This window comes from Pagrus major, chromosome 6, assembly GCF_040436345.1.
Source record: "Pagrus major chromosome 6, Pma_NU_1.0".
In the NCBI taxonomy this organism is placed as follows: domain Eukaryota; kingdom Metazoa; phylum Chordata; class Actinopteri; order Spariformes; family Sparidae; genus Pagrus; species Pagrus major.
The window spans coordinates 29,962,528-29,979,844 of NC_133220.1; the positions used below are offsets into that span (position 1 = coordinate 29,962,528).

At 40.1% G+C, this 17,317-nt stretch overlaps 2 protein-coding genes across 2 annotated transcripts; both read right to left on the reverse strand.

Annotated features, from left to right (window-relative positions):
• Positions 1–6,285: 6,285 nt before the first annotated feature.
• avpr2b.1 (arginine vasopressin receptor 2b, tandem duplicate, 1) lies at positions 6,286–7,902 on the reverse strand. The gene is made up of 2 exons (XM_073468537.1): positions 7,038–7,902; positions 6,286–6,494 (listed from the first exon to the last, which is right to left on the reverse strand). Exons 1-2 carry the CDS (start codon positions 7,900–7,902, stop codon positions 6,286–6,288), a joined length of 1,074 nt encoding a protein of 357 aa, XP_073324638.1.
• A 1,259-nt stretch (positions 7,903–9,161) lies between these two features.
• Positions 9,162–17,295, reverse strand: trnt1 (tRNA nucleotidyl transferase, CCA-adding, 1). Its single transcript, XM_073468377.1, has 8 exons — positions 17,209–17,295; positions 16,877–17,006; positions 15,442–15,635; positions 14,627–14,765; positions 14,324–14,450; positions 14,009–14,202; positions 12,217–12,470; positions 9,162–9,496 (listed from the first exon to the last, which is right to left on the reverse strand). Exons 2-8 carry the CDS (start codon positions 17,004–17,006, stop codon positions 9,251–9,253), a joined length of 1,284 nt encoding a protein of 427 aa, XP_073324478.1. The 5' UTR covers positions 17,209–17,295; the 3' UTR covers positions 9,162–9,250.
• Positions 17,296–17,317: the final 22 nt, after the last annotated feature.

The following is a 17,317-nucleotide window of genomic DNA, read 5'->3' on the forward strand; positions in this document are numbered from 1 at the left end:
CTAATGAATGTGTCCTGGACAGCATGTACATACATGGATCAACATGTGTTTTATGTGTGTTTTTCTGTTTATGAAGTCTTACCATGGGACAAAAATGCAGAGCGCAAATAAAAGAAGGATAAAAGGGGTTCAATAGCAATGGGAGCATGATCATACACCATCACAGAACCAGCTGTGATTATTTCTACTAAGACACAGTTCACACGCACAAATGTACCCGTTATATTTAATGATTCAGTGTTTAGAATTGAGACACGTTTGAATGGACCCAGAAAATAATATAAACTATATATACATGAACACGTGGAAGCATTTATGTAAATGAAGCTTCAGTATGATCAGATGAAGGTGAGTGTGATATTTTGAAATCGTACTTTCTAGTTCATAGCGTGTTCTGTATTCTGCCACGGGGGCTCTTCCCAATCAAGGGAAATGGAATGAGAATATCGAGCAGGTCAAGCAATTTGATAGTCATTTGACAAGATTGACAGGATTTATGTGGAATACGATAATTAATTCACTTCACGTTCTTATCATTTTCAGTGTGCTTTGTATAAACTGGTGGCTTCTAATTCAAAAAATCATTAAAGCTTCCAACCTTGACCAACTTCTTCATTTACATACAGACCAGTGAACAACACTTTTCTTCCGATGTATGTGGGGAATGAAAAAGTGGTAGTTGTTTTGAAATGAACAACAGTATATGCAATCTGCATAAGTGGCTTCTTATGTGAAAAAGCAATTTCACACACTAAGGACACTGAAACCCTCAAGAGGAACCATTCGGAATCAGAGCACATACATCTTAACGGCTCAGTAAATTGCTTTTTGACCACATAAGTATGAGGTTCGTTCACATACAGAATCAGGTACTCTGGGCTGTATTTCATTTGACTATAATAGATATATTTTATTACTATATAATAGACCTGTGTTTACAAGAGTAACCGGTGAAAAGCTTCTTAATGCACAGTGTTTGTCTAAAGATCTGTTGTTTTATTTGACAGTGATTGCACATTTAGATCATTTTCAGCTTTACATAATGATCACAGACGGAACCTTTACGAGAAAACTGAATTTGTTTTGGTAGTTTTGGTCATCATCATAACACTTTGAGTTAGATTATATCAAATGAGCTGAACGGAGCCATTTTGTGTTTTCTTTTCATTTCTTTTAAAACATGTCCCCGTCTACTTCAGCTGTTCAGGAGAACACTGACTTTGCAAGACTTTCCATCGGCATGAGGGGGAGTAGATACAGTACTGACTGAACTTTCTTTTTGGTGTGAACTTATCATATACAGAATAAGGTGTATGTGGTTTTATCCTTTCAATCTTATTAATGAATTCATTTTTTTTTTTTTTTTAAATCAAGGAGTGGTAAACTAGCAGTCACCATTGTTGTTATAACTCCTCCGTGGTTCCAGTGCACAGCTTGACAACAGCTGTAACACAGTGTTAATTCTCCCCGCAGCACTGGCTGGATTAATTGGTTTTTCCATCAAGAAACCACTGTTTCATGTCACGATGCCAGTTGTGCGAGACCAAACACTTGGTGGAGTGTGCAGATTCAATGTCTGGCTCTGAACAGGGGCCGAGGGCTGTGGATTAAGACAAACAGGCCTGGCTAATGTTAGTCACATGGTAACATTTGTCAGCTGCCCAGTTCTACTGTAAAGTTCTCATCTCTTGTTTTTGTTTTCAGTAAAAAAAAAAACACACACACACACACACAAGGTACAGCTCATGGGTTAATTTCTGTGGACAGTAAATATATGCTAAAACTGTAGTGCTCTGAATTGCTCCAAACGCACTGCATAGATTTGCAAGGTAGCAGAAGTCAAAGCCTGGTACCATGGATGTATGTACTTTTGCTTTAATGAAGTATATTTATATTGTTGCAGCAGTACTTTTGCTTTAATTAAGGATTACTTCTTCCACCACTGGTCTTTACATTGTGACGAGGTCATGCATATAGAAATTGTTTTGCTACAAAGTTTTACAAATACCTTCATGGATAAAAGGGCCATAGAGCCAAAAGAGCACAGAATAAGAGCTGACCTTGTGTGCAGCTTGACTGTCTACACTTTGATTGATTTCCTTTGTTTATGGTGGTCTATGGGAAAAATACGGCAGGTGACTGTTCTTTGTTGCTGTATTGCAATTAGCCAGTTCTCTTAATACATCCATACATGGTACCAACTCCCAACAACAAAGCTCACATCCTCAAACCAACAAAGCAACAGTCTTTCAGTGACACAACCCTGATTCCACTGAAAACAGCACAAAGACAATATATTTAAAGGACACCTATTATGCTTTTCTTATTTTTTTCCCCCTTTCCTTTAGTGTTTTCTATATGTTCTTATGCTTATACCTGTTTGGAACACTCCACAGTTGAACAGGTTCATTAGTAACAGGTGGTAGTATCATGATTGGGTATGAAAGGGGCATCCTGGAAAGGCTCAGTTGTTCACGAGCAAGGATGGGGCGACTTTCACCACCTTGTGAGAAACACGATTGTATAAAGGAGATTACTACATACAGTTCGTAAAAACCATTGTCTGTAAAAACAGTTTGTTTGCAAATGATTGCATTCTGTTTTTATTACGTTTTACACAGCTTTCCAACTTTTGGTGTTGTATATCCTACATCAAGTAATGGAATTTTGGTCCATCTTGTTATTGTTGAGCGACACAGAAGATTTCTGTCGCTATTAGTTTTCCCTGTTACGAAGTGTGTGCACAATGAAAGTCTAAATATGATACCTTAAAGTGTAATTCATTTTTCTGGGTCCTATCTAAATGTAAATTTGTCACTATCTTCTTCCTGTACTGGGTCTATGCCATATAGAAAAAATATTTCCACAGTGGCCTGAAACTGTAATAGAAAACATTTTCACTTTATCTCTAAAACAGTGTTATCTTCTTGTCAGATAATAATATTAAATTAGGAATGATGCCATTGGCTATGTCTCAGCCCCTCTCTGACAAGCAGCTGGGGATGCTGTATTGATGGCTGCTGGTCATTGTATTAGCGTTAAAGGTCAGAGTTGAGTCGCATGCAGCTGCCAGACAGGTCCTAATGAGGATAGAAGCAGAGCACTCTTTGTAGGATTTCTGCTGGAGCTCGGTGAACACAATCCAACCTTTCCATGTAGTGAAATACATGACATTCAATATGATGGCTTTACCCTCTAGTTTCTGTAAGAATTGCCACATGCTTGCTTTTGCTCATATTTCTCACCTAGCCTGAGCTATAACCTGCGAAAGCTACTGAGACATCTGTATATCACTCGGACAAAACACAGCTTTTATCGAGTAGAAATGTCTTTCTGTCAGATGATAGATTCCTCCTGCTCCCATTCTCCAAATGGAAGATGCAGGAACCTGAGGTGAGGTGACATATTGCAGAAAACCCTAGGCCTGCAGAAAAGCAAGATAAAATGTGGACAAACACAAGTCTGAGAGTCAGGGAGCGAACAAGTATTTCAGCTTTAAAAAAGGGACATTTTTCTCAACAATCAGTGCTGTTGGGCAGAAAGAAAACAGACAAATGAAAAGTTACATCAATTTATTTAGCACTTCAGAGACCATCACTCCTCAGAGAGAAAATCTAAACAGGGTGTAACAAATATCACAGAGCATCTTTCTGCATATCTGCACACAAACACAGACCCATCTACTGTGTGATAACTTAAACAACAACTAACAGATTATCATCATACATATGACCATATATACAGATGTTAAGTAGACTGAAGAATCACATTCAAAGGACATATAATACATATCAACTGTTCCATATTTACATTTTAAATCACATTTACATTTGAATTAAACACTTTGAAATCACAAAGTACAGACGAATTCCTGAAAACTGGAGAATGTTTACTCATTTCACAAGATCAGCTGTTACATAAAACTCATTGACAGAAAAAAGATTGCATGCAATGAAATATACACAACATCTCAAATGCAAATGGTGTGTCCGTTTCACGATTGTCACTAATTCATATTTACTTGTTTCTGACAAAATAACATAATCCATATTGTGCTGTGGCTCCTGAAGAAAAGTTGTTCCATTTGTCAACGATAAAGAGTCACAGTTAGTCACAGTTAGTCACATTCATTCTAGCCGAAGCAGATACAATGTAGGGTAACACTTTCTAATAACTATTATTAACAAATGCTGAATTTATAGTTAGGTAAACTTTAGTCAATAGTTTATTCACTGTTTACAAAAATGCTTTATAAACCATTTATTATGCAAATGTAGATCATAAAGTTGCAACTTGTGTTTAGAATACTTTGCAGATGGTTAATAAAGACCTCATAGTTCATCTATAAACATTATTTGGATGGCCATTACAAAGTTGCAACTGATGATTTAAAAAGTTTACAACTGCTTAATAAATGGTATATAAAGCTCTTCATTGCTCTTCATTTTTAACAGTGAAATAACAATTAACTCAAGTTTAATTTACTATAAATGTACCATGTATTAATGATGGCTATTAAAAAGTGTTGCCCAATTTAAATATTAGGTCAGGTCAAGCCTCAGACCATCTCCTCTTTGTTTGGTTCAGTACAGGATTTAAAGGCAAACTAAGGGCATGTAAGGTGGTGTCCCCTCTCTACATTTATGACAGCACAGCATGATACACACTGTAATGCCTAATGATAAACATTATTTAAAGTGAATACTGGGCTGTGTAGGAATCCTCACCCAACTTTTTTTGTCACATTTCACTGTGTATTAATTACTAAAAATGTGCCATGCTAGCGGCTCTCTAGGCTCTGCTTAGGCACGACAGTGCTTTTAGCTAAATGTTTATGTCAGCATGCTAACATGCTCACAATAACTGTCTACATGCATGATAATATTCAGAATTTGATACAGGTCATATAAACAGCCTATTCTGTTTGGATATTCAGAATTATGATTGGTTCTGACTGTAGCATTTTCCAGTTAGGACATTTACAATTTGCCAGTGTCATTCAGGTTATAGGAGCATTTCCTTTTGGACACATGAACAGAGCAGTCGGAATATGCGTGTCACCTGGGGATTTTACTTTTAATGGTTAGCTCTGTGTGTTGTCAAACCAACCAGCTGACAATTTGTAAGGCTGGCGTACAGATGCATGTCCAAAGAAGCAAAACGACATGGCAGTTTCCATGGTTAGGGCATGTTAATTGGTGCATACACAGCTCCATGTGAACAGGAATTTTTAGTGGAATATTAATTTTCATCAGCCATGTAAACAGCTTAGTGGCTGTTGTATTTTTTTAAATAAGGGCAAAAATCTGAATGGTCACTGACAGTGCTAACATCTTTAGCAGGTATGGTGTTTACCATGTTCACCATTTTAGTACAGTGTGTTAACATACTACATTTTCTAACTAGTACTCAACACAAACAACAACTGTGGCTGGTGTTAATGTCATTAGTTTTGCAAGTAGGGCCAATTTGGTCATAAACCAAAGTACTGCACAAATTAGAATTTTGACCTGATGATGGTGCTAGAGGAAAGGTTGAGGGATCACCAAAGTCATTACACTTCATCCTCTGGGGGTCATAAATATCTGACCCAAAGCATCTCATAGCAGCCCATCCAAAAGTTGTGAAGACATGTCACTCAAAACCACACGTCACCTTCCTGGTGGTGCTGGAGAGAAAGTCTGGAATGACCAAAGTCAACAGGCTTCAACATCTGGGAACCATGAATATCTGTACATAATTGTGTGCCACTACATCAAGTAGACATTGACATTTACACTGGAAAAATGAAAGCTTGGACTTGCTGGTAGTGCTGTGAGGTCACGTCTGGGGATCATCAAAGTCAGTAGGATTCATCCTTTGGGGATTATGACTGCCTGTATAACATAACATGACAATTAATTCTGTAGTTGTTGAGATGTTTCAGTCTGGACCAAAGTGGTGGGCCAACATCTCCAGGACCAAATCATTGGCATGGCTAAAGAAAATGTACAATACTTTCCTCTATTTGAAAAATGTGTTATGTAATAGTGACTTTATGGAAACTTTGTAATACTCAATGTCCCACCGTAATATCCCCATAAAAACTTAGTGTGTCTGGTACGCCATAGTGAGTTTACACATAAAACTATTTCATTGTTCTTTCCTACAACGTGGTCTCACTACAATATACTGTTACTGCAGAGACTTGTAGTTCTGCTGTACTGTTTGTCCTCACATTTATTAAAGGAATTTCACTGACTCCTGGTCCTGAGGTAAGAAAAAGCATCCGTGGCGTCACTGCTTTTATCTGCTGTCCGACAGGCTCTTGAGGCTGATGTACAGGGAGCTGACCATGGTGGCTTCGTCCTGGATGGACTCCTTCATATCGGACTCACCCCCACACATCAGGGCCACCAGTCTCTTCGGCAGCTTCCAGCTGAACAGCAGGTAGATGCAGGGGTTCGCACAGCTGTTCAGACTGGCCAGCAGCATAAGGATGGTGAAGGTCGCAGCTGGGAACATGGAGGAGAAAATGAGATTCAACTGTGCCTTTTGATTCTTAGACTTTGATCATGTTTACAAGAGAGGACAAAATTCTAATTATATATATCTAAATATATTCTGAATATATATTTGGAATAACATGCAATAACCTCTAGGTTGACTTGAGGTATTGTCCAATTTCTACCACAGTTAGCAAGTTTAAGTGAAGATGGTACCCTTTAGTGTATATTATTAGTTTTTAAATCATGAAAATTGCTGGGTTACTATTGATTACAGTATATTTTCAGGTGAAGCTTTTACCTGACAGAAGGAGATATATATATATATATATATATATATATATATATATATATATATATATATATATATATATTATATATATATATATATATATATATATATTACAGTATTGTATGTGATTTACCAAGGATATTGGGTTCAAAGGTGCACTATGTAGTTTAGCATTGATGTTTTCCACCTTAAAATGCAATTCTCATGCCAGAATGTGTCTTTTTTGTCATGTTGTGAGATCCAAAACCCTGTCATCTTACTCTGAGTGGGCGCCTCCACATCCCAGACAGACCACAGCTGCACGGTGAAGAAAGGCGTCCAGCAGACGATGTAGGCGAGCACGATGACCACGGTCATCTTCACAGTCTTCACCCTGGCCTTGGACACCCCTGCCACGCTGCTGGCCCTGGAGGACAGCGGCTTACTGACCACCTCTCCGACGTGGTGCGTCTTCATGTGAAAGTTGAAGTACACGGTGCGGCAGATGCGCACCTGGCACACGGTCACGCAGAGAATGGGCAGCACGAATATCACCAGCGTGGTCCAGGTCACGTACGCTCTCGGTCCCCACGGCTTGATGAACTGCGCCCAGCAGTCGTACACCCCAGGAGCGACCTCCACCCGAGAGAAGATGAAGATCTGCGGGAGGCTGCCGATGAAAGATACGCACCAGGCGGCGCACACCGGAGCGTTCCAGCGCGCTCTTCCCCGCTGGAAAGTCACCATGGGGTTGCAGATGGCTTGATATCTGTCTATAGTCATCACTACTATCATATAAGTTGAAGCAAACATCCCGACCACTTGGAGGTACTTCACTACACGACACAAAGCATCCGGACCCACGAATCTGTCCGTGATGTCCCACATGAGTTGCGGACAAACTTGGAAGAATGTGACCACCAGATCGGCGACGCACAGGTGGAAAACGAAGACGCGCATCCTGGAGAGCTGCTTCCTCCGCTTCAGCAGCACCAACAAGACCCCGAAGTTTAGGATTCCCGCAAAGATGAAGATGATGGAGAGGAGAGCTATTTCCAACTGAGCCAAGCGCTCATCCCGCGGCTCATCTTCAGATGGAGCGCTCTCCAATGTGATGTTACTAATGTTTACTCTGAACCAAGCCATGTTTTCACCCCCAAATACAGAAAGAGGAGCTGAACACTGTTACACAACCACTCCAGGTGAATCCAGCTCACGTGCAGACATCTGATAAAAATCTTTGGGAGAATTTCCAGTGAGCAACAAATGTTGAGAGCGTCCACTGAGGCGTGACTGACAGAGAGGGAGAGGGTGCTTTATATCTCCTCATCTCTGCAGGAGGAGGAGCAGCCTCACTCCTGCACACACACAAAGTATTCTCACGGTGCCAAACACATGGAAGTGTCATGAGTGTGTACTCTGCTGTACATGCACTTAAAACAAACAAACACCACGTCAGTCTTTTCAATAAAAAGTAGAACCTTTTTATAGAACACTTTCTTTACAGAAAACATGGCAAAGAAATAAGACAGAACTGCAGTTAAACAGAAGACAACTCTAAAATCCAAGTATTGTTAAAGGGAAACTCCACCAGTTTTACACATTAAAGTGTGTCTACAGGTCTTGGGGGGGTGCTACTGCATATGTGAAAAAAAGCAGTATAAAGTCTTTTGTGGCTCCAGAGGAAGCTACATGTAATCCTCAAGTGATGTCACTCAGTGGTTATGTTGCATTGTGGGTAATGTAGATGCCAGGTTTTGAAAAGCAGTCCACTGGTCTTACCCAAAGATTCCACTAGATGCATGTGAGTTGCGTTAGGGCTCCGGTATGGTTTTGCTCCAGCATTGCACTCCTATAACACTGCTGGAATCATTCAGGACAGTTTAAAACAAATGATCAAATTTGATACAGCAGAACCAGAGATCAACTTCAACATATTCTTTTTCCCTCTTAAAACCTGTTGCCTACATTACCCACAATGCAACTTAGCCACTGAGTGACATCACTGGAGACAGTTTATAAGATTACATGCAGCTTTCTCTGGAGCCACAAAAGGAGTCCTACTGCTTTTCTTTTTTACACACCAGTAGTAGTACTCCCCGAGAGCTGTGAACACACTTTAATGTGTAAAATTGTTTTTAACCAATGATTTAACCAAAGAATTTACATAAAGACATGAGCTCTGTAATAACACATATGGTGAAATCTGCTGCAGTTATCCAGTCCACATTTTCTCATATGGTAGCAGCTGTGATGCTGACAGCCTCTAGTGTATCATCTCCTTACATTCACATGGTGAAGCAGGTGAACAGAAGTGGCCCTGGGGTAATTAAGAAGGAACTTGCATTAATGAATATCTCAGCTCTTGTAGTGTCCTTTCTCAGCAATATGCATTAGCCGGCTCAATTAATAACATGAGCAGCACAATTACAGAGTGAGGTGTCCACGTTATTATTGTCTGACGCACAAAAACACCTGGGCTCTGCTCTGCTTGTCAAGGCTTTACATAACTGAGGAGCTCATCTTTGTCCATCTGATAGCGACTCTTCTTCCAGATGTCGCGCAGCTTCTGTAAGGTGGCACCTATCTCTTTGCCTGATGTGATGCCCATCCTTCTCAGATCGTGACCGCTGACAGGGAAGCGAGGGATGGACCATCTGCAGAGCTCTTTTAGCAGCTTCTCCTCACCCTGATACTTCAGCAGCTCACATACTTTACTTTGTGCATCCAGCTCCCGACTCTGTAAGGACACAGCATGTGTGTTAGTTAAAGCCTCTGAAAACTTGGTTTCAGATTTTAAGTACCCTATAACATTAAATATTTATGACTAAATAAGCAACAACCAAGTAAAGAAAAAAAAACCCTCTTTATTCATAGTTAAATATTTAAACACTCAGCTGATCTGCTTCATCAGAACTGCGAGCGGTGACGAGCAGACAAGCACACAACTCTCATTACGTTTTGATTAAAATATTCCTTTATAGAGATCATTTTCTTTTCTGATACTGGACTCGGCCCACTTCAAACCAGTAAGAAGAGCGTAGAGAAACAAACGAATACAGAAACGAGTCCCGTGTGTTCATGCACATTGTGCAGACATGCAGGACAACGTCACCAATAATAAAAAGCAGAGCGAAAAAAAACGTTTCAAGGTATAAAAGCATCCATATGTTCTGTAGTGATGAGTCATTTTCCTTCATTTTGTCTGTACTATCTCATCCTGCCAACTCTATTTCTGCTTCTATTGGTGATAGAGTTCAGGTTCAAGTTCAATAGGTTCTTACTGAAGCTAAATCCAGTGTTGAATGAGCTCATCGCATCTGAATAATTGAGAATCCCTTTATGAACTTAAAGATATTTATGTTATTTATCTCGTAGAAAAGTTAAAGCAACGTTAGGTAGAATCTGGCGTTTTGTGCGATTTGGCGCCCCCCACAGTGCAACATCACTGTCGTAATACAAACCCCAGGTCTGTAACAGTTTGTCAGACGTAATGTAGGTGCTAACTACAAACAAAATTCATTATGTCATAACAATGTTATGTGTTGAAAACATGTATCTGAAAGTAAACATGTATGTAACACTGTGATCCTACCCTCTCACTGAAGTTACATAGTGCAGAAACAAGTGATAGGGGGCCCGAGTGGCTGTGACAGAGACACCATCCACCAAACTAAGAAATTAAACTTAAAAGTTAATGTTAGAATAAAGTTTTGGCAAACACATTAAATACTTAACTCTTCAGATACGAGATTTGGTAGACTCAGACTTTAACGAATCCAGGAATTTACCCACTAGATCCATTTTGCAGTATTCAGTCCTAGTTAATGATTGCAAACATTTCCTAGAATGCCTTTCAGCTAAAACCCTATTAGTATGGGTGGGAACATGTTGCATGCAGATGTGGGTGATGGAGAGTGCAGGCGGATCTCGGTTCAGCAGGACCAAGAAAGCGGGTTTAAAGGGGTGCGACTCTTGAATACAAAGTAGGGCTGTAACTAGGGATGTCCCGATCAGGTTTTTTTACCCCGATCCCGATCTGAGTCATTTAATATTTAGTATCTGCCTTTTTTTATTTTGTTGAAACAAAGTAAATACTTTCATATGGCTCTTTCTTATTCTGCATATCCTATTGCAACATTGGTTTTCATTAGTTTTTTTGTTTTTAACAAAAACAACCAAGTAAACAAAGTCAGTAACTAAACCCTGATCCTCTACCACAGAGGTGGGCTGGTTATCCAGAGCGATGAATTCAGTGACCTTCTCTGTAATATTTGTGGCCATGTCGCTGACTCGAGGATATTTCTCTTTCCTTTTGAAAGTATCCACGAGTGTTTGTTGCTTCGGTGCCTTTGCCTGTATTGCTTGAGTGAACTCATGTTTTTGTTTACATGCCGTATCAAATTTGTAGTATTAAATGCAGCTCTTTTGTTACCAGCTCGTGAAACGGTCGTATTGCAGATGTTACGTGTTGCCGTTGGACTGCTTTCGCTTTCTAATTTGAAATATTTCCACACTGCAGACATTTTATCCACAGGTTCTCCAGACTAACGTTACGAGCACGACTGCATTCTGCCACAAATTGTGCTCCGTTGACGACAGCTGACGTAAAAATAATCGGGCTTGGGTCCACGTTCAAAATTGCCGATCCCGATCAGTGAAAAAAATGCCCATATCGGCCCCGATCCCGATCCCGATCCCGCCATCGGGATCGGGACATCCCTAGCTGTAACTATAATTATTTTCACGGCTGGTTAATCTACCGATTATGTTACTTAACAAAATCAATTGTTTTGTTTGTTCTCTGTGGAGATGCTAATCACACTTTCCCGGAGCACAAGACGACATCAGCAAATTGCTAGTTTTCTCTGGCCCACAATCCAAAACAGGTTGTATTTAGTTTAAGATCATAGAAGACTAAGAAAACAAGCACTTATTCACATTTGAGCTCAAACCAGTGACGGTTTGACAAGTGATTTATCTATGATTGGAATATTTGCAGATTAATCTCCTGTTGTTCAACTAATCTATAATTTGCCTGATCATTTCAGCGCTACTTCAAAGCACGTCTTATGACTGAACTCCATCTGGCAGCTACTTAACAGTTGATGCTTGTAGACAGTTTTTAAACTGTTAAAGTGATTTAGGGTGGATATCTCACTGTAGTGCAGCTGGTCATCCATTCAAATAAGCTTCAATATATGCTAATTAGGCCATCTTAAGACATTACTGGCTACATTCACTGGCACACAACACAATACATGCTGTTGAGTAATGCTGCCAGTCTAGAACATAGCATGCATGCACACTCTGACCACTCATGGCTGCAATTAATGATCACATTGTTCTGCACAGTGCCAGACTATACCGTAAATCTCTCCTGCCCTTTTTGTTATAAAACACATGAATAATTGACATCCGATTGTTTCTACAGACTGTCTGAAGGATGCTAAAACTTACGTCAATGATAAAGTCAGTGAAGGGTTTGAGGCTGTCAGGCTCGTCTTGGCTCTTACAGAGCTCCCGTCTGTATTTGACCAGGAACAGAGCCAGAGTCTTCTCCTCTCTGGACACCTTCAGCCGGATGTCCATCTTTTCAACCTCCCCTGGGCTTTGGAAGAGAGCTGCCAGGATGGTCATGGGTTTGGGAGAGTGGTCTTTGGCATTCTGCCACACTTGCTTCATTTCCTCAACATTGCCATCTGGAGGCAAACCTGAGGAGGAGCAGAGGCAGCAGAAGTGGCTTTAACAACAGCTACACAAACTGAGCAAGACAATAAAAAACATCATACTAATATCTGTTACGATTATAATCCGTTTCACTGAGAATATGCTGATAACGTGCCTGAAGTATTGATATCTTGGTAGAAGTCTTCTGCAGTTACTAAATATACCAAGAGGCTATAAATCATCTCTGTCTGGTGGTGACGAATACCAGAGTTCACTGTGCAGCAGAAGTAAAGAGTCAGTAAGGCCACTTCATCTCACGGATGGAATTTAAATATGTCCCCATTTAGAATCGGCTCCAAACGATCAGACTCTGGAGAACTGTTGAGCTTTGACATCATTGATCCTTTTAATGGTGCCTGCCCTTCACAGACAATGACTTAATAGCAGGGTAGATGTTCTCTCATGACAGAAAAGAGTTGAAGTTCTAACAAGTGGAACTTTTTCCTAAAGTGGGTTACAGAGGGCAAAATATAATATTACACTTGTAACAGTTAGTTCAGGCAGAGGCAGGAAAAAAACCTAATGCTGACAATTGAGCCCTCAGCCATTAGTCACTGTTAACTTTGACAAAAGATTCTGTAGGCTATTCAACGTATAATTTGTGCTCACATGATATTCAGCAATTTAAGTAAATTAAGTGATATGTAAGTATGAAAGGTTTTCCCATCCACCAATCTAGTAAGTCATTAAAGGGGCACTCCAAAGATTTTACACAATAAGTTCAGTTTACTTTTTACTTGTCACGAGGAAAACAGCTGTATAATGTCTAATATGTTTAAAGGGTGCTTTGTATGGTCTGAGAAGAAACAGCATTGATAACTTCATTATGATGTCATCAGGGTCATCTCAGCTTGGGCAGGAGAGCTTTTAAAGCCTCCATTACAAACTGGAGATGAGGGGTTTGAAAGAAATAGTCATTTATTGGAGATGCTGTTGAGTTACATTATGGGAATAATACAATAATAAAATATATGGGGGCACAATACCTCCTTTAAGATTGGGATTAACAATCAGATAAGACAATAGTGACAGTATTATCTGGGTCATGTGATTGCTCCTATTGGCTGACTATATAGTTTTGTTAAAACATGTTGGCTTCTATAATGACTGCTTTGGTCATTTAGCCAGTATAGTAAAGGCTTTTTAATAAATTCTTCTTCGTTTGATACATATTACAGTTTGAGTGTCTGCATTTCCTCTGGTTTTTGAAACACACTTTTTCCTGTTTTCCAAGACCTCCCGACACTATTTTTATCGACACTGTATTAGATACAGTCATCTCCTTTTCCCACTACTCTCCATCTAATGGAAGTCACAACATGAATGTAAGTAACGTCTCAACTACCATCAAGTGGTGGTGGAAAGATACTTACTGTTACACATGAAAAAGACAAACGTATCTTTGACAAAGACTATTGTCAAAATTTCTGAAGCTGAATATTCTGGTATATTTAAGTTTGTACCATAAGCATGAGTTTGATTTCTATGAAAGAAATGATGTCCTCCCTGCCTCCTCTCTCACCTATGTACTGGGCCAGCTCCATACTGTACATCAGCTCCAGCAGATGAGCAGCATGGCTCCCAGCAACCATCTTTTTTAATTCCACCCAAATTCGTTCTCCTGATATGGCTGCCAGCCCTCGGCCGTTTTCCCTGATAGCGGTCAGTGTCTCAGGCTCATGGTCATCCGGCTTCAAAGCCACTCTGCCATAGAACCTGGGTAGAAATTAAAAGGTAAAACACTTTCATGTCAAACAAACATAAATCAATTATTTTCTTCTTTCACGCTTGTTTTGCATAGAAAGTATTTCTCTAAGTAAAAAAAAAATGTGGCCACCTGAAATAGCGCAGTATTCTCAGGTAGTCCTCTTGGATTCTTTGCTCAGCACTGCCAACAAACCGAACTTTACGGTTCTGCAGGTCCTCATATCCTTTAAAGTAGTCATATAACGTGCCATCAAGTCCTGTGAGAGGATAAAGTCAACAACACATGGTTAAATGTAATAAATGTAATATAGTAAGTGACAATGTCCCATGAATGCACCAGAACTGACACCATATGCTGAGCATCTCCACAACATAAGCAAACACAGAGATGAGACAGTACATTTAATTTAGTGGAGGACAAACATGCTCATACCTAAAAACATGGAGTTGATGGTGAGGTCTCTCCGCTCAGCATCTTTCTGCCAGTCAGTGGTGAATTCCACCTCCGCATGACGTCCATCAGTCTGAACATCCACTCGCAACGTGGTCACCTCAAAGTTCTCATTGTGTAGCTGTGACAGAAGACCAATAAACAGAACAAAGATCACAGTGGGCACAGCAAAGACTGACATGTACAATGCCCCTCTCTATCTGGTCTAACTTATGGGTGTGAGGATTTCAGATGGCATTCAGAAAAATATAGTTATGTCTACCTTATGCCATTAGAGCATTGTAGCATCTGTCCTACCGTATGGACAAAAACCCTCAACTCATTAGATGCAGCTTATTTACATATTCCAGGAATAAACAAAATCAATCAGAAGTGGAGTTTCCCGCTATCGGGCTGTGGAGTTTTCTCCCACAATCCATCAGGATGGCTGATCCATTAACGCACTTATTAGATCAATCACATTAAATGCACGTGGAAGAAGAAAATGGAAAATGTAGTATAGCCTTGCATGATGCAACGGACTGGTCGAAGAACAAACACAATAATTACAATAATCTTTGTATCTCTGCTACTGTCGTTCTGTACACATACACTCTGAAGTGTATGTGTTTGAATATCACACATTTACTCTGAATCTGTAGATGTGTAGCCATGGAACCCCAAGAAAATATCTACTTTTTCTTTGCCTGGTTTAGCTAATCTTCTGCTAAAGTACCTGGCAGACAGTTTAAGTGGTCTTCAAACCAGCTTTCCAGACATTCATTTAAAAAGTGAAAGCTACATCTTCAGCCTCTTACTCTTGCTGTAATGGTCCCATGCTTCTCTCCTTTATTGTTGATCATCCTGATCCCGGCTTTTTGGAACATGCACTTCATCTCCTCTGGAGTGGCTGTGGTGGCAAAGTCTACATCTTCAGGCTGCTTCCCAGACAGCAGGTCACGTACAGCACCTCCTGCTATCCTCAGCTCATGCTGGTGCTTCACAAACACCTCTGGAAAACACACACACACACACACACACACACACACACACACACACACACACACACACACACACACACACACACACACACACACACAAGTTAGGTTACTTTTCAGAGTGAGTGAGTCTAGAGGCAGAGACAGTCTCACTGGTTGAGTTAAAGGTGGAGGGGCAGAGCCAGAGAAGGAACTTTCCAACATAATGAATCCCATTGTCTTGAATCAATACAAACACATTTTAATTATTTTTTTCATTTACGTCCTGACTGCAGTATTCACTTTGCCTATTAGGCAACTTGTCTTTTTGACTCCGCTTATTGATTTTAATCCTAAACAATGGGATCATTTCTGCAGCCAGAGCAGCTTGGAAATGTGTTTTAGGCTAACAAGTGTCGTCCAGGGAATATTAAAGGGGCATTCCACCAATTCATCACATGATTAATAAAACTGACTTTCTAAACTGGAGGTACAGAGTATATAAGACATGTATTTACCAGACAAAGAGAGTCTAACAAAAGTATTGCATTATGGGAAATCAGAACTTTTCTGTGACCCTTTACCCATAATAGGAACAAAAGATTATGTTTTCCTCTGCTGCATCAGTTTGACTAATCATATTTAATCTGCCCCAGGCCCAGTACCCAAAATTTATTGAAGTGCAATACTAAAAAGCTGGAGAATGCCTTTATGTCCCTGGCTGTTTCAGAATTTAAAACAGCAAAATGGTAGAGTGTCGACTATGAAACAAAAAAATCTTTTCATGAGAAATTCTCTTTTCTGAACAGTAAACAGCCTTTAGGACATGCCTGTAGATTCTGAATTTTGGATCTCGTAGGTCCTGACTGATTCTGGGTTTTGGGGCAGATACTAGTTGATATTTACTAGTTACTAAAATCAGATAATGGCATGTCATCAGACATCATACTCTCCAACTTTGTGATCCCTTAAATCAGTTCCATTGAAAGAACGTTGCCCAAACTTTGTACTGAGTGAGACAGATAAAAAGTACACATGTCAGTGCTGCTGTCTTACCGTTTCTCTATACTGTAATGTCACTTTGGTCTATTCTGTACTGACAACATCTACTGCATGTGTATCCATTCCTTCTCTGTTGCTCTTCCTGAGGTTTATTCATTTTTTTTGCTCTTAGAGCATTTTTGTCAAGCTTTTAGAGTTAGAAGTACTGATTCATTTTCAAACAGACTGTTGCTAACTACCTTCACTGACCGGGTAACCACACCTGACAACTCACCTGCTAGTCCATTCAGTCCATCATTGAACAGAGCCTGGAATTCACTGGTCTTCAGCTGCATGGTGAAGAGACTCCTCCAACACAAACCTGTTCTACCAATCACACGAGGACTCAATAATCTGCTCCACATCTGTGCAAACAAAAAAAAAAGTCGTCATGTGCTTCTGTTTGTGTCTCTGACAGCTTTTAACAAGCTAGCAACATGTCACTGAAGTCATGCTTGCGACCTTTAGCGGTCCGCGTGCACTGTTCACACGCTTCACACGCGGTCAGCACATGCGCAACACCGACACATTGTGGTAAACGCACCAGATATAACACACAGGACTGACCTGCAGCTTCAGAAGAAGATATTACGAACATACAACGCAGCTAACTCTTCATGATATCCCTCTCTGCTCTGATATGATGGAGCTCTGTAGGAAGTGTTCCGCTAACGTG